This window comes from Ips typographus, linkage group LG6 (genome assembly GCF_016097725.1).
Source record: "Ips typographus isolate SLU linkage group LG6, UJ_Ityp_2.0, whole genome shotgun sequence".
Taxonomy (NCBI): Eukaryota; Metazoa; Arthropoda; class Insecta; order Coleoptera; family Curculionidae; genus Ips; species Ips typographus.
The window spans coordinates 9,691,483-9,706,438 of NC_138427.1; the positions used below are offsets into that span (position 1 = coordinate 9,691,483).

Sequence of the window (14,956 nt, forward strand, 5' to 3'; positions counted from 1 at the left end):
CCAGCCTGTTGAAGACTCTGTATGGTCACGTGATAAACTGTTGACGTACACTTTCAGCTGACTTTCATCAAGTTCGGCAACATAATCAGTTGTCAATATAGTCATTTTTTCGAAGTTGGTGGCACTGTTAAAAATTATTTTTAGATTTGTTGTGTTGAAGTTGATTGAAGAGGAAAATGGCAGAGCCCGACTTAAATGTTGATAGCCTTATTCAGCGTTTATTAGAAGGTAATTATTACATGTTTGTCCTGTTTTGTAGGCACTCTTTTACGGTTAAGTCACTATCCAAAACGGGACCGAACGATACAGCCGGACGCCGTCACTACAACCGAATTTGTTTGCACCTGTCAAATCCATTGGATTTAGTAGGATAATCACATAATTTTACCTTTAAAAGGCATCAAATTACCCAATAGTACCATTTTTGCGTAGTCAGTCAACCGCCCAATGGCAATACTACCTTTTAGGAGAAAAAAAATTAGTTCACTAGTGTGTATATGCTTAATGTAATTTAATATTTTTTAAGTCAGTCTTTAGAGTAATAATTTTTTAATAACTCAAATGCTACATACAACAGGACAACGACCTATCAAACACCAGGAACACGAAACTGAAGTCAAGAAGAAATCAGGTTTCAAGACTATTTTTACCTCCTCTGAATGTAAGAGTTGTTATTATGACCCTAGGCTAGTTTAATTAAAAATGGGGCTCCTTGAACCATCCAAGCTACAATTTGGCAAATGCATGGTAGATCTCTTAATTACTGTTAAGTATTAACTCACTTCATGCAGAACATTTTAATCAAAGGCAATGCCTTATTATCATTTTGTTAATAATTAATTCATATACATCTTTAAATCTAGTTGGTATTTATTTGGATTACATACCTAAGTAGATTGTGCTGTGTTATGTATAGTTATACAACAAATTAAAGTGGTGAGAAATGTTTATTTTTTTGTTTTAGTTAGAGGATGTCGGCCAGGAAAACCAGTTCACATGACTGAGGCTGAAGTTAGAGGTCTCTGCTTGAAATCTAGGGAAATTTTTCTGCAACAGCCTATTTTGTTGGAGTTGGAAGCCCCTTTGAAAATATGTGGTAAGGAAAACCCATTAGTTTCATTATATTGACAAGCAAAGTGGTGATTCAGACCAACAAGTTTAATAAATATAATCTTATCAGAAAGTGATTGATTACAGGCCAAGCTAGATCCTATTGTCAATAAATACCTTTGGTTTTGTTTTTTAATTTCTATTGTTGTTATTGTAAAGAATCTATGACCACCATGTAGTTAAAAATACACCTGAGAAATGTCTGGGTATAAGAACAATAGCTGTCCTTTATAAGAAACAGGTTTCAATCACTTTTATAGTGATTTAAAATTCAACTTCAAAGAATAAGTTGTTTGTCTCATTTCTGGAAATTAAAGATTAAATTTTACAAATTAACTGTTTTTGCTTAATTAGGAGACATCCATGGACAATACACGGATCTACTTCGGCTCTTCGAATACGGAGGATTCCCTCCAGAGGCTAATTACCTATTTTTGGGCGATTATGTCGATCGAGGGAAGCAATCTCTGGAAACTATCTGCCTTCTGTTGGCATACAAAATCAAATACCCCGAGAATTTCTTTCTGCTGCGGGGCAATCACGAGTGCGCCTCCATTAATCGAATATACGGTTTTTATGATGAGTGCAAGCGACGCTTCAATATCAAACTGTGGAAAACCTTTACCGATTGCTTCAATTGTTTGCCAATCGCGGCAATTATCGACGAGAAGATTTTCTGCTGTCACGGCGGTCTCAGTCCCGATCTACAGGGAATGGAACAGATCAGGCGTATTATGAGACCTACGGATGTGCCTGATACTGGTAAGTCTAAACAAGGCATCCCCCTGAAATTCTATTTTTAAATTGTGACCCATTTAAAGATCTAAAAATAGTTTGTATAAGACTGTTAGCAGAGGCAACAAGGTTTTGAATGAAATTCAGAGAAATGATTCACATGACATTTGCTTAAATTTCAAAATTGTTCATAGTTTGTGATTAAATACAAATAATAACAAATACTCCACACTTGGACCACCTTTTACTTGTTTTTTTTTTCTAAATAGGATTGTTGTGTGACTTATTATGGTCGGACCCCGACAAAGACGTTCAGGGATGGGGTGAGAACGATCGCGGTGTATCATTTACGTTTGGCGCCGACGTGGTCAGCAAATTTTTGAACAGACACGACCTGGACTTGATCTGTCGCGCGCACCAGGTGGTCGAAGATGGTTACGAATTTTTTGCCAAACGACAGTTGGTGACGCTGTTTTCCGCTCCGAACTACTGCGGAGAGTTTGACAACGCCGGTGGCATGATGAGCGTCGATGAGACTTTGATGTGCTCATTCCAGGTTAGTTGTCACGCATAGAAAACATTATAAATCTAGATCGCCATCTTAAATAGCAGGCCATGAGGAAAATTTGACATTTGATTAAAAGCTATTTCGATAGAATCCGTCGCCGGAGGGAGCAACTTTATTTTTTTCTAAAAATCACATGACCCCATGATTACAAAATTATACGCAGGCCACGTGATTTTTGGATCATATCGCGTTTTGCGTTTAGATCCGAACGAAAACGACTAATTACTAGTTGTCATTGTTGTTGTCACTATGACATTTGTCTAGTTCTCGTCTAGCAGAGTTACGAAGTCGGTTAGGTTAGGTTAGGTTAAATAGGGAAAGAATTGAAGTTTTAGGGGACAAATTTAAAACCATTTTTGTTTTATAAAAAAAAGGTCCATACCTTTTACTAGATATTTAGCACAAACCAAATTTTGACGATTTCTCTTAAGTGATCTGGGCGAGTTATTATTTGTTGTAGAAAAATGAAGTAAATACGAAAGTTATAGGTAATTTTACCCCGAAATCTGTCAAAACGTGACTTCAAACAGTCCCATTAACATGTAAATCTAGTCACTGCAAGATAATTAATGCAAGTTTAAATTGATTGCTTGTAGATCCTGAAACCATCAGAAAAGAAAGCTAAATACCAATACCAAGGAGTGAACTCTGGACGACCTTCAACACCGCAAAGAAATCCCACTAGTAAAAAGAAATAGAACCACTAAAAGTGTCAACCATTATATTATTTTCATTTTATACACTCTTATACACTACCGAAGCATTTCAGCAGTGTTACTACTACATTTACACTATAAATTGAAAACAAACATGGCGGGAGTATTATTTTGTTTAGTTTTTATATGTTTTTTGTTTGAATGATTTTGCGTGCGGCCGCAATTTGCCTTTTTCTTTCTGTGTGTGTATATGATATTGTTCATTTCATCTTAAACGGTTCAAGGACTATAAATTAGTTTAGACTCATCAAACAGTCTTTGAACCCTTATTTATACATGTTTCATCATAGTAATAAATCCGAGCTTGTTTTTTTTTGGCCAAAGAAGTATACTCTTGTATTTTTGAGTGTCGTTTATTAATATTTATATCAAGGGCGCTCACAGTGCCTCCTGTACGTGCATTTTATTGTTGTTCTGTTTGTGTGACTAACTTTTAGTGTTGCTTTAGCTTTAACCAGCAAATTGATAAAATGCACCTACTTACTTACTGAAAAAGTATAGAAAGAGAATAAACCGCATTTTGTTAATAAAAAAAATATGACTCTTTGAGATGCTGTTAGTTTTAGAGTTTTTAGATACCTATCAAGAGTTATTTCAAATACATATACTTATATTATTGTTCTTGTGTTTTGATTATTTCCCATTTTTTTTAAGTAGTAAAGTAATGCTTTAACCATCAGCAAGAAAATATAGATACACCATTGGTTTTCAATGATTATCAGCATTAATAATTATTATTTTAAAAACTAAACTAATGATTATAGATAGCATGTTTCTATGAAAAAAAGGTTTGCATTTATCTTTAATAAACATTATTATGATGGTTACTAAAGTTGTAATGTTAATAGGATGAAAACATACTTTTTTCATGAAAAAAATACTCTGAATTATGTTGGTTGCAAAAATAGGACTTTACACGTGCTAGCATTTATGTAAATGACTGCTCCCTGTAGTTTGTGATTGGTCGAGAAAAAGCTGAAAGCTGCTTTTTCTGACCAATCACAAGCTACCCACTGTGCTGTGATTTACGCACATGTTAGGCATATCATAACGTATAACTGTCAATTTCGTGCGTAAAATGCTTTTTATCCTACTAGACGTAGAAATAATATGTATATTAACAAAATCATTTATGTGGTTTATTAAGTTATTATATCTTTTTTCAAAATCACTATTTCTGAATTAAACATTAGACTATAGAACAAAGTGTTGGGAAAACAATTGTTTTCTAAGTTGATATCAAAAATAACACTAACAATATAAAGGAAGTGGAGTAAAATTATTCAATTTGAGTCACCTTGAAACCAATATTCATATGATTGCTATTGACCCTAGGCTTGTTAAACAGTTTAAGGACCATCTAGTAACACAACGTATGCAACTTCTTCGGGTACTGAATCCTTCGATGGTGGTGGGTGGTGGTACCCGAACGCTGACCGTTCAACTTTCTTCGTCTTTATTGCGGTTCGATACCACGTTTTGGTTCAGCTTTTATCGGTCCTGCAGTCGTGTCTCCTCTCTTTCAAACCGATAAGGTACGTTCATGTTTGGTGTACTATCCGTTGATCTAATATTCAAAAGCTTTTGTCGCGGCCGCTTGATTGAGTGTTAACGTTGTGGACATTTCCGCGTTCTTGTACAAATATTGTCGTTTCAATTTAGTGAATTGGTTTACCAAAACTGTGCGATTTAAGTGAACAAATCTTGCAGACACCAGTAAGTAAATATGTATTACTTTTATTTTGAAAGTGATGTTATTTGAAGCTTATTATTTGCATGCATCAACTATCAAGGTAAATACCCCGATTTTATACAAACTTATTAGCATACAATAATTTGCAATATAAGAAAAAAATCTATATTCTCTAGGTCATACATTTTGTAATGCTTTAATTAGTAAATACCCAACCGCAATTATTCTTGAAGAAACCTAGTCTTTTCTCAAAAAAAAAACATATGATATGGTTACCATTTTATTATTCTTTTTTTTTTAAGGCAATAACAACGTTTTTTCTGTTACACTTTAAATATTAAATAGATTAAAAATTAATAACTACACCCAAAAAAAATTTCATCATTTAAGATCTGCGAATGTTTCCTGGTATATGATTCATAAATTAGCTACACATATAAGATACAGGTGTGGTTACTAAAATAAAAAACATGTGTCAAATACCCGGAATTTAATTACGTTACAATCAAGAGAAATAGTATATAGGCCTGATGTTTTAAATATTTTTTTCCTCTGTGAAATTTGAAAATTATAAAACAACAACTGCATTACAAAGGCAATAAAATAAACCAAAACGGTTTATACAATTTAAAGAACGTTGACTGTTTAATCAAATTATTGTTATTTTACTCAATATTTTTTCCATTGACCCGCCGCGTCCTTATAATATAAAATAACGTTTAAAGTGACCTCAAATTTAAGATAATTCCTATCTAACTGTCTTTCATTACCAGTAGACAATATATTTGGTATAGACTTTATCGTTATTTAAATACTAACTAACAATAACTATTATTAACTATTTGTATACACCCCTTTAACTGTTTCTCCAATTTCAATAATTATTTGTCATCAGTACAATAAACACTAATTTTAGTGCAGAATGGCGACCAAACATCGAAAGAAAAAGACGAGGACCCGCACCAGGGGGACATAGTGCAAAAATCAATCGGAGTGTTGGGCAAATGGCACATTTGGATTTGTTTGGCCATTTTCTTGGTCAAGTTTCCGGTGGCCTGGCACCAGCTTAGTATTGTCTTTGTCGCTCCCCGGACCGACTTTTACTGTGCCGACACTGCCCTCGACAAATGCGACCCTAACTGTACCGCTCATGTATTCAATAGGTGAGAAAATGATTATTATTTTGCTAGAATCATCATACTAATGTTGAGTCTACATAAGTTTGTGATTGGTCAGAAAAGCAACTTTCAGCTTTTTCTGACCAATTACAAACTACCAACCGTGCTTTGAGCAAATGTCACATATGATCACTTCACAGAAAACTCGATTTAACACAATTCGTACGTATTTCAGATCAATTTTCACTGAAACTATTCTGTCAGAATGGGATTTGGTGTGCGACAAGCAATACCTGGCCGATTTTGCCCAAACGATCACTATGCTGGGAATCCTGTTTGGCAACATGGTGTTTGGTTATTTATCTGACAAGTAAGTTCTTAGTTATAGTAATATCTACCAATATACTGAAAGTAATAGAAAACTGTTGTCAGTGACTTACTGCATAATGTATTACCAATACAAAGAACATTGAACCAAAAATAAATTTCTCTCCGTTGATGAAATTAATCTGGGTTGATTCCGTTTAAGTGATCTAGAAAAGATGAGTCTCTCTCATTAACTTGGAAAGTACTAACATGTAGTAAATAAACCCAATAAAACAAATCTATATAATAATTACAGATCTATAAGTGCGTCCTTTTCAAATCAATTACAGTACGCCATTTAAAAAAGTGATTGGATTTGGGTCTGCCGTAACCCATAGTACAATTAGCGCTCGCCCATCTGTAACCATTAATATTTTGATAACAATTTGCCAAATTGTATAACTAAACGGTTTTTAATGTCTATTATATCGTTGCTTAAGTATTTTTTTAATGTTTTGTAGATTCGGAAGAAAACTTCCGTTGGTGGGAGCCGTCGTTCTTCAAGCAGTTTCCGGTACCATCGCCGGTTTTTCTCCGTGGTTCTCCCTATTCCTAATTATGCGGTTTTTGGCCGCTTTGGCTACCGGAGGCACTATGGTGACCAGTTTTGTATTAACTATGGAACTTATTGGTGAGTTTTACCAGTTTAAACTCATGCATCAACATTGTTGAACAACAATAAGACAATTGATAAGCATGAATGACTACTCTCTCTAACATTCACAACTGTTATTTACTCAATCACAATCAATAAAATTGCAACGGTGAAAAAAACCAATAACGGAGATTGTCGTGGTTATTCGTGCGTAACCATCAGAATCACGTAAATATAATCGCAAAAATATTCTAAACATCTGATGCGTAAGGTCAGCTTTTTTTGTCTGATTTAACACGATCGACATTGACCCACATATTTACGTAATAATAGGTACCGAATGGAGAACGGTGATCGGGATCCTTTATCAAATCCCTTTCAATCTGGGACATCTTCTTCTGCCTTTGATCTCGTATTTTTTGAGGAATTGGAGGTACTTCCAAACCGCCATCTCCATACCATCGCTGATTTTAGTGTTCTACTACTGGGTGATGCCGGAGAGTCCCAGATGGCTACTTGCAGGTAGCTTCTACTGACCTATGAGTAATCAAGAATAAGTAAATGTTTTAAAAATTGTTTGCAGGAGGCAAAAAGGAAGAAGCCATAGCCATATTAGAAAAAGCGGCAAAACACAACGGTCTACCGACTAAAAACATCAGAACTGACGTCACCGAATACCTAGACCGTCGCGGAGACCCCACCCAAGTAGAAAATCGAAAGGGTAACATTCTAGATCTGATTAGAACCCCAATAATGCGGATGTACACCGTGGCTATTTGCTTTAATTGGTTGGTGTGCGGACTTTGTTTTTTTGGAGTGTCCCAATTTATTGGACATCTCGGAGGTACGAAACAGTTCCTCCGACATAATATCCGAGTAATCACACTACATTTTTATAGGAAATATTTTTCTGAACGTGGCTCTGTCCGCTGTTATACAGCTTCCGAGCACTTTTTTCGCTTGCTGGGCCACAAAAGCCTGGGGTCGCAGAAATACCCTAATTGCCGCCAATGTACTGGCCGGGATTTCCTTGTTTTTGATTGGTTTTGTTCCAGACCATCCCACTTGGATTAAACCAACTTTGAGTACTATGGGTAAGCCGAAGACTCCCTGTTAGGTAATTCCCTTTGTGACGTCACGAAATTTACAGGAATGTTCGGACTAGCGCTGTCTTTTCCCACTGTCTACATTTACTCGGGAGAACTTTTTCCCACTATGGTGCGCAACATTGGAGTCGGAACATCCTCAATGTGTGCCCGATTTGGTAATATTTTCATTCAAAATTACTAAATCACAAATTCTTAAAAATCTTTTAATAATTTTGTCATCAGGTTCTATGGCAGCGCCTTTTGTAGCCTCGTTGGTCACGGTGGAGGAGTGGATTCCTCCTGTAATATTCGGGATTACGCCTCTAATCGGTGCGATACTGTGCCTTAAACTGCCCGAAACTTTGGACTGTAAACTGCCCGACACTATTGAGGAGGCCGAGATGTTTGAGGTACTCGCTAGAGAAAAGAAAGCTCTAAAAAAAGCAGCTAATAACACGGAAATGACCTGAAATACCAAAACTGTTTATGGCCGCATTCGTTTTCAAGCTCCATGGAGCGAGCAGAGCGTTTTTGACGTCATAATGATGTAATTTGTCAATTGGTCAAATTATGGTTTTCCCAAATTACGTCATCGTGACGTCAAAAAAGCTCTGCTCATTCCATCGAGCGCGAAAAAGAATGCGGCCTATATTGTTAAGTTGAATTTTGTGATATGTGTCTATATTTTGATATTATGTGTCTTGAACGACTTGAATATTTTTTGTGTAGTAACAATAATTAAATTAATATCACCAGTAGCCATTTGTTTTTTTTTGTTACTGTCATCTGACCTTTTTCTCCCAAGCGAAGAATTATGCAGTTTGGCAACGTTGTAACTGTCAACCGTTGATTGTAAACCTAACCTCCAATGTTTGTTGTGTGAAATAATAATTCAAATTGCCTATGATTCAAATTAAATTGATAAATCAATTTTGTTATCACAGTTAGTTATTTTAGTTCATTTATAGCGTTTTCGGTCTTCTTGTCTTAAAAATGGCTCATCCAAACCAAGAATTTTTGTGGGGTATATTCCAAAGGTAAAAAATACAAACGTATTGTGGATTGAACTACAACTTTGGTTTTTTATTTAAGTGTGGATCGAGATAGGAGTGGCTACATCAACGTTGATGAACTACAACAAGCCTTATCAAATGGCACATGGAAACCGTTCAATCCAGAGACAGTCAGGTTGATGATTGGTAAAAAACACTGAAATTCTGATGAGAATCTTAGCATTACAAAAATATAAATACAGGAATGTTTGATCGTCAGAATCGCGGCCAAATCGGATTCGAAGACTTTGGGGCCCTTTGGAAATACGTGACCGATTGGCAGAATTGTTTCAGATCATTTGATAGAGACAACTCAGGCAATATTGACGGCAGTGAATTAAGAACAGCACTTACAACATTTGGCTATAAACTCTCTGAGGAATTGTTAAACACAATTTTGAGGAAATTTGATAGAAATGGGGATGGCACTATTCTATTTGATGATTTTATTCAAGCTTGCATAGTGTTGCATGTGAGTATTCTCAGTATTCAAACTTTATTAAAGCTTCCTGTTCATATGTGATTTTTCTTTAGACCCTCACAGCAGCCTTTAGGCAATATGATACAGACCAGGATGGCTACATTACAATTCACTATGATCAATTTTTGAGCATGGTACTCAGTTTGAAAATTTAATTCAAGTCTGCAGAAGAATAATTCCAAAAGTAAGGGCACAAAAATTCCACTCAATTTAGTTTAGTAAAAATTGGAGGTTTTGAGAAATACTCTTATTTTTTGTTATTATAGTAGAGAGACGCTTTTATTATTAATTTAAACATTAGAATGTCCATACTAGTGCATTTATGTATATGTTAATAAAATAATTTATAAGAAAAATATTTTTTTAAACTTTCCTAGATAAAGGTTTCATATGGACCTGATTAACATAAGAGAAACATCACCTGACCTGCAATTTAGTATCATGTAGTTCGGTCACGTGAATTCAGTTAAATTTACTGATCGAAAATATTCAAGTAGGCGCTTTTCAGAATCCGACATCTTTCTGAATTGACAATTATCATATGTTTATTTACATTTTAACTTATTTGAACACTCTCATTTCATAACACTTCCAAATCCATCCTAAATTAGTCCTCTCAGTTTGTAATGTAGTGTTTCCTAATTACATCAATATTACCGGAAATAGAGCTCGAATTTAATTTTAACGAATACCTACTAGATGATCATTATTAAACTTAGGGTTTGTGAAGAAAAATTATGTATTTTGTCTTTATATTCTTTATATTTATGTTGTGTTTTAGCACCGGTATTGTAGTGTAAAATTCCAGGTAAGCCTGACTGAAAGGACTTTTCTTTTATCAGCTTTACAGAGTAGGATCAGCACTGATTCATGTCCATCATGTTAGAACCGCACTTTGTTCTTGGAAACAAAATGGTACTATTATTATAATTTCAATTTGTTTTTGTGTATGTGTTTGTACTCATTTAGATCATTATTGGATGTTCAGTATTTAAGGCCCCCACATGCTCATTGATTGTGTTACAGGCTGGTGGCAAGACCTTGAAAATTGTCTTTTAAACCATTCAAAATTTGCATGGAGAAAGACATGGTAAAAGTATGAACTTTATAACATTTAATTATCTTTGTCATTCAAATACTAATCATTATCATATGCTCTGGTATGTAGGTGTAGTAGTAATATTTAAAAATATCTACTGATACCATTCAGAAACTGGTTTTTCAAGTTTGTTATTTCCATGTATTACAGTATGTCTAATTATAGAATTTTAATGAAGAATTGAATCATTGACCTATTTGAACTTTTCAATGCTCAATTAAGTAGACTTTTCCATAGGATATTGCAAATTTGTATTGTAAATTAGAGTATTAAGCTAATTATGATTGTTTTTTAATGTTGCTAATTTGCTTCAAACATTGTTGTTCCTTGTGTGCTTGCATATTAGAAAAAATAACACCTATAAGCTACTTTCCCAATTACTGAAAGAATTGCAGCAAAATCCCACTTTTTCAGCCATTTTACCAGTATGGGAGATGTCACAGATGAAGACGACTATTTCGATACAATTTCAGTGAATTCTCCGCGAAGCAAACGCCGCCTCAATAATAACGACTATATAACTCTATCAAGAAACACCCTGTACCATTCTGTGCCGGATTTGGACGCAGAAAACATGGAAATGACGGATTTACATAGCGAAAACCATCACAAGGTCACAAACAACAAACATATTAGAACCTATTCCCAGTGGAGAAATAGGGTATTGTCATTTAGTTTTTAATACCTGACACTTTAATGGTGTATATAGTTTTACCTTATTTCACCACTGCTACTCATGCAGTGTTGACTAATCAGCCTAGAAGTTGAAGTTATCACTTTAAAAGAACATTAATGAAATGATACTAGTAACTTGTGTTTCAATCTTTTTCAAATTTCTTTCACTTTGCAGAATTGGAAAAACTTTACAAATTCAGATCTTCAAGTGGATTTTGTATTGGCTTATGATGAACAGGGCAAGCAAGAGCACATTGCCAAACGAGTGGCATTTGAAACAAATTTGCAAAATACTGGACTAATTCTAGAAAGAGAAATCAACCAAAGAATACATTTTGTTAAAATCAATGTTCCCAAAGGTGTGCTTTGTCGGTATGCCGAAATTTTACGACTACGACTACCTATCAAAGATGTAGGCAATAAGTTGTTGAATCGTCCTTATGCTGTATACTCCACATTTCTAGAATGAAGAAACACTACCGAGAGACAACATTGTCGTAACTGCCGTACAGAAGTGTTTAGCTAAATGTAAAGTAACATTAGATAAGTCTAAGTTCCCGCCAAAAAAGTACCAACTCACCGCGGAGTTCAGTAAGGATAAAGATTATTTGTAAGTTTGTGTAACGTTTATGTGGTGTGGTAATTTGGCTATTAGTTATTTGGTGAGAATGAGTTTTATTTTTATTGAATTTTTTGGGGTAGATTTGATGTGGATGCTCCTGATTTTTTCACTGATTCAGTCAAAATTACTGTTGCTTCCTATATTTTGGAGAGGGAAAGATTCGGGCCTGAAGACCAAAACAAAGGAATCAAACAGTTAATAGCTGAGGGTGTTTACAAGGCTGCTTATCCCTTGCATGATGTACTTATTCTTAAATTTAGTTGGCAGTAAAAGTAAAAGTGTTTATTTTAAGGGTGACGTGGATGATGAAGGGTCGAAACGAAATCTTCTATTTCACGAATGGGCTTCAGTTTCAAAATGGGTTAAATTCCAACCCATTGACGAAATAAAAGACTACTTTGGAGTGAAAATTGCCCTGTATTTTTCCTGGTTGGGTTTCTACACTCACATGTTGATTCCGGCGGCTGTTATGGGCATTTTTTGCCTTGTATATGGAGCCTTAACATTGAAAATGGACACAGTGAGTAGGGATATTTGTAAACTGAACGTCACCATGTGTCCTTTGTGTGATAAATATTGTGATTACTGGAAATTGAGTGAAAGTTGTACCTATTCGAAAATTCAACATTTAATCGATAATCCTGCTACTATTTGCTTTGCGGTGTTTATGTCTATTTGGGCTGCTGTTTATTTGGAATTGTGGAAAAGGTGAGTGAATCCTTAACGCTTGAAACCACTCTGATGTGCTTTTGTTGAAATCATCTGCTGCTACTTAATTACGGAATGAAATTTTTTAGGTATAGTGCTGAAATAGCGCATCGTTGGGGTTTAACAGGATTTGATTTACAAGCCGAACCGCCCCGGCCCGAATGTTTACTCCGACTGTCCAACGCAAAAAAAATGAAATTGAACGTAATCACCCAACTTCAGGAACCAGTAGTACCATTTTGGCGAGTTAAATTGCCCTCGATCATTCTTAGTTTTGCTGTTGCCTTTTTTTGGGCCTTGATCGCCTTAGGAGTGGTGGTTGGAATAGTAATTTACCGCATGTCATTGCTGACCTCTGACACTTTATACAAGGACAAAACTAGTGTCCGGGTTTATGTTGTACCAGTTACTGCCGGTCTACTAAATTTGGTTTGCATCGTGATTTTGAATATGTTGTATGACCGATTGGCAGTTTGGTTGACTGAAATGGAGCTACAACGTACACAAACGCAGTTTGACGACAGTTTAGCTTTAAAAATTTATATTTTCCAATTTGTCAATTATTACTCTTCGATTTTCTATATCGCCTTTTTTAAAGGAAAGTTTGTTGGTTATCCGGCCAAGTACAATAAAGTGTTTGGATATCGACAAGAAGAAGTAATGAGTAATAAACTGCTAGGATTGCAATAATTAATTATTTATTACAGTGTAATCCTGGCGGGTGTTTAATGGAACTTACCATACAGTTAGCCATCATCATGATAGGAAAACAAGCTATAAACAGCGTAATGGAGATGCTTATACCACTGTGTATTAAAATGTACAATGTTTTTGTCGTATCTAAAAAACTGCAAGAGGCGGACACTCACAAAGAATTAATCGGATGCAATCGATGGACTGTAGATTATAATTTATCAGAATTGGAATCGGGAAGTTTATTCTCCGAATATTTAGAAATGGGTTTGTATTTATCGTTGTCTGGTACCAACAATACATGTTTTTTTTAATTTTCAGTTCTTCAGTATGGATTTGTTACCTTGTTTGTAACTGCCTTTCCTCTAGCGCCTTTGTTTGCCCTGATAAATAATGTGTTGGAGATGCGTTTGGATGCCAAAAAGTTTATAAAATATTATCGAAGACCAGTACCTCAACGCGTAAAAAATATCGGTGTTTGGTAGGTAAATTTGGGCATAACTTACCTATCGGAAGTATAATCAATGAATATTTTAGGTATAGAGTTTTAACTATAGTGGGAAGGATTGCCATAGTGTCCAACGCGATGATTATAGCATTTTCCTCTCACTTTATACCTAAACTAGTTTATATGTTAAAGGTAAACCCTGAACATAATGAGAATGGTTTTCTAGAGTTTAGTTTAGCATACTTTAACACATCAGATTTCAAACCTGGTAGGTGGAATACTAACAACTATCATTGTAAATTACTCATGAAAACTAAACTTGTAGATACTGCTCCGGAATCTCCGAGCTATAACATTTCCTTATGTCGATACGCTGAATTTCGGAATCCTCCCGATGATCCGCATAAGTACAAACGTCCGTTGATTTACTGGCACATATTGGCGGCCAGACTAGCATTTATTGTGGTTTATCAGAATTTAGTCAGTTTCATTGTGACTGTGGTCGAATGGACTATTCCGGATATTAGCAGGAAACTAAACGACCGGATTAAAAGAGAGGCGTACAAAGTAAACGAAATTATCATCAAAAATGAGACGGAAAAGGCAAAACGAAGACACAGTAATCGTAAGTATTTTGGTTAGCTAGTTTTAGTGTAATTCTGAGTTTCTCTCGATTTTCAGTAAGAAAACGAGATTCGGTTATGTCGAATGCAACAGTATATCACGATGCCATGAGCGAGGCGGGTGATCGTGGTTCGAGAAGTAACAGATCTACGGCTTATTACGATATTGGCGATAGTTAGCAGTGTTATTTGATTTTTAAACTCTTGCCAAAAGTACTTACCATAATACTTCACCAATGAGATTTTACCTATTTGTCTTGTGCGAGGCAGCGAAAATTTGTATGGTTCAGGAGTTAAAACGCACTTTTATGACAAATTTGTAAGCTAAACATAGTGGGACCAAGTACCTAACTCTGAAAGTTGTTGTAAGGTCAGCTTTTACTAACTTGTTAATAGGTAGTTTAGAGATAATTAAACTCTGTGTCTTACAGAATTGTTGAACCACACCTATTAGGTATTTATGTGTGTATGTTTAAATTTTAATTAAATTAAAAGTTGTTCACTTATGTATTTTATAAAAATTAAATTTTAATTTACTGTTGATATGTCTCTCAATAAGATATAGA

At 35.1% G+C, this 14,956-nt stretch overlaps 4 protein-coding genes across 11 annotated transcripts; all 4 read left to right on the forward strand.

The window, feature by feature from the left end:
- Window positions 1-75: 75 nt before the first annotated feature.
- Window positions 76-3,747, forward strand: LOC145730067 (serine/threonine-protein phosphatase PP1-beta catalytic subunit). 2 transcript variants are annotated; one of them, XM_081981053.1, is made up of 5 exons: window positions 76-228; window positions 965-1,096; window positions 1,465-1,872; window positions 2,115-2,401; window positions 3,010-3,747. In XM_081981053.1, the coding sequence occupies exons 1-5, from the start codon at window positions 177-179 to the stop codon at window positions 3,109-3,111; spliced, it is 981 nt and encodes a 326-aa protein (XP_081837179.1). In that variant the 5' UTR covers window positions 76-176; the 3' UTR covers window positions 3,112-3,747. The 2 variants fall into 2 exon arrangements, with proteins under 2 accessions (XP_081837179.1, XP_081837178.1); XM_081981052.1 differs by lacking the exon at window positions 76-228 and adding an exon at window positions 547-661.
- A 734-nt stretch (window positions 3,748-4,481) lies between these two features.
- On the forward strand, window positions 4,482-8,747 carry LOC145730066 (organic cation transporter protein-like). 2 transcript variants are annotated; one of them, XR_014178532.1, is made up of 10 exons: window positions 4,482-4,845; window positions 5,739-5,985; window positions 6,176-6,310; window positions 6,768-6,937; window positions 7,235-7,423; window positions 7,485-7,745; window positions 7,801-7,995; window positions 8,052-8,165; window positions 8,233-8,516; window positions 8,628-8,747. XR_014178532.1 is itself a non-coding variant. In XM_081981051.1 (9 exons), coding segments are annotated over exons 1-9 (1,539 nt in total). In that variant the 5' UTR covers window positions 4,482-4,844; the 3' UTR covers window positions 8,460-8,747. The 2 variants fall into 2 exon arrangements, 1 of the variants encoding a protein (XP_081837177.1); XM_081981051.1 differs by having other exon boundaries at window positions 8,233-8,747.
- Window positions 8,748-8,840: 93 nt separating this feature from the next.
- Window positions 8,841-9,878, forward strand: LOC145730147 (programmed cell death protein 6-like). The gene is made up of 4 exons (XM_081981177.1): window positions 8,841-9,026; window positions 9,082-9,188; window positions 9,245-9,513; window positions 9,576-9,878. Exons 1-4 carry the CDS (start codon window positions 8,983-8,985, stop codon window positions 9,675-9,677), a joined length of 522 nt encoding a protein of 173 aa, XP_081837303.1. The 5' UTR covers window positions 8,841-8,982; the 3' UTR covers window positions 9,678-9,878.
- Window positions 9,879-10,072: 194 nt separating this feature from the next.
- On the forward strand, window positions 10,073-14,931 carry LOC145730145 (anoctamin-1-like). 6 transcript variants are annotated; one of them, XM_081981171.1, is made up of 14 exons: window positions 10,073-10,242; window positions 10,304-10,437; window positions 10,492-10,618; window positions 11,036-11,282; window positions 11,472-11,708; window positions 11,761-11,906; window positions 11,999-12,158; window positions 12,211-12,626; window positions 12,716-13,283; window positions 13,334-13,586; window positions 13,641-13,800; window positions 13,857-14,035; window positions 14,093-14,392; window positions 14,449-14,931. In XM_081981171.1, the coding sequence occupies exons 4-14, from the start codon at window positions 11,049-11,051 to the stop codon at window positions 14,568-14,570; spliced, it is 2,775 nt and encodes a 924-aa protein (XP_081837297.1). In that variant the 5' UTR covers window positions 10,073-10,242; window positions 10,304-10,437; window positions 10,492-10,618; window positions 11,036-11,048; the 3' UTR covers window positions 14,571-14,931. The 6 variants fall into 6 exon arrangements, with proteins under 6 accessions (XP_081837297.1, XP_081837295.1, XP_081837299.1 ...); XM_081981169.1 differs by lacking the exon at window positions 10,492-10,618; XM_081981173.1 differs by lacking the exon at window positions 10,492-10,618 and having other exon boundaries at window positions 10,304-10,330.
- Window positions 14,932-14,956: the final 25 nt, after the last annotated feature.

What these genes read in the sequence shown, in the direction of transcription:
- LOC145730066 (XM_081981051.1), top strand. An exon ending in ATTAACTATGGAACTTATTG is followed by an intron (nt 6,938 to 7,234) that starts GTGAGTTTTACC and finishes ACGTAATAATAG; the next exon opens with GTACCGAATGGAGAACGGTG. An exon ending in CTCAATGTGTGCCCGATTTG is followed by an intron (nt 8,166 to 8,232) that starts GTAATATTTTCA and finishes TTTTGTCATCAG; the next exon opens with GTTCTATGGCAGCGCCTTTT.
- LOC145730067 (XM_081981052.1), top strand. Translation starts at nt 562, where the DNA reads ATGCTACATACAACAGGACAACGACCTATCAAACACCAGGAACACGAA. An exon ending in TATTTTTACCTCCTCTGAAT is followed by an intron (nt 662 to 964) that starts GTAAGAGTTGTT and finishes TTTTTGTTTTAG; the next exon opens with TTAGAGGATGTCGGCCAGGA. An exon ending in CTTTGATGTGCTCATTCCAG is followed by an intron (nt 2,402 to 3,009) that starts GTTAGTTGTCAC and finishes GATTGCTTGTAG; the next exon opens with ATCCTGAAACCATCAGAAAA.
- LOC145730145 (XM_081981170.1), top strand. Translation starts at nt 11,049, where the DNA reads ATGGGAGATGTCACAGATGAAGACGACTATTTCGATACAATTTCAGTG. An exon ending in TACGACTACCTATCAAAGAT is followed by an intron (nt 11,709 to 11,760) that starts GTAGGCAATAAG and finishes CCACATTTCTAG; the next exon opens with AATGAAGAAACACTACCGAG. An exon ending in CTCCGAATATTTAGAAATGG is followed by an intron (nt 13,587 to 13,640) that starts GTTTGTATTTAT and finishes TTTAATTTTCAG; the next exon opens with TTCTTCAGTATGGATTTGTT.
- LOC145730147 (XM_081981177.1), top strand. Translation starts at nt 8,983, where the DNA reads ATGGCTCATCCAAACCAAGAATTTTTGTGGGGTATATTCCAAAG. An exon ending in TTGTGGGGTATATTCCAAAG is followed by an intron (nt 9,027 to 9,081) that starts GTAAAAAATACA and finishes TTTTTATTTAAG; the next exon opens with TGTGGATCGAGATAGGAGTG. An exon ending in GACAGTCAGGTTGATGATTG is followed by an intron (nt 9,189 to 9,244) that starts GTAAAAAACACT and finishes ATATAAATACAG; the next exon opens with GAATGTTTGATCGTCAGAAT.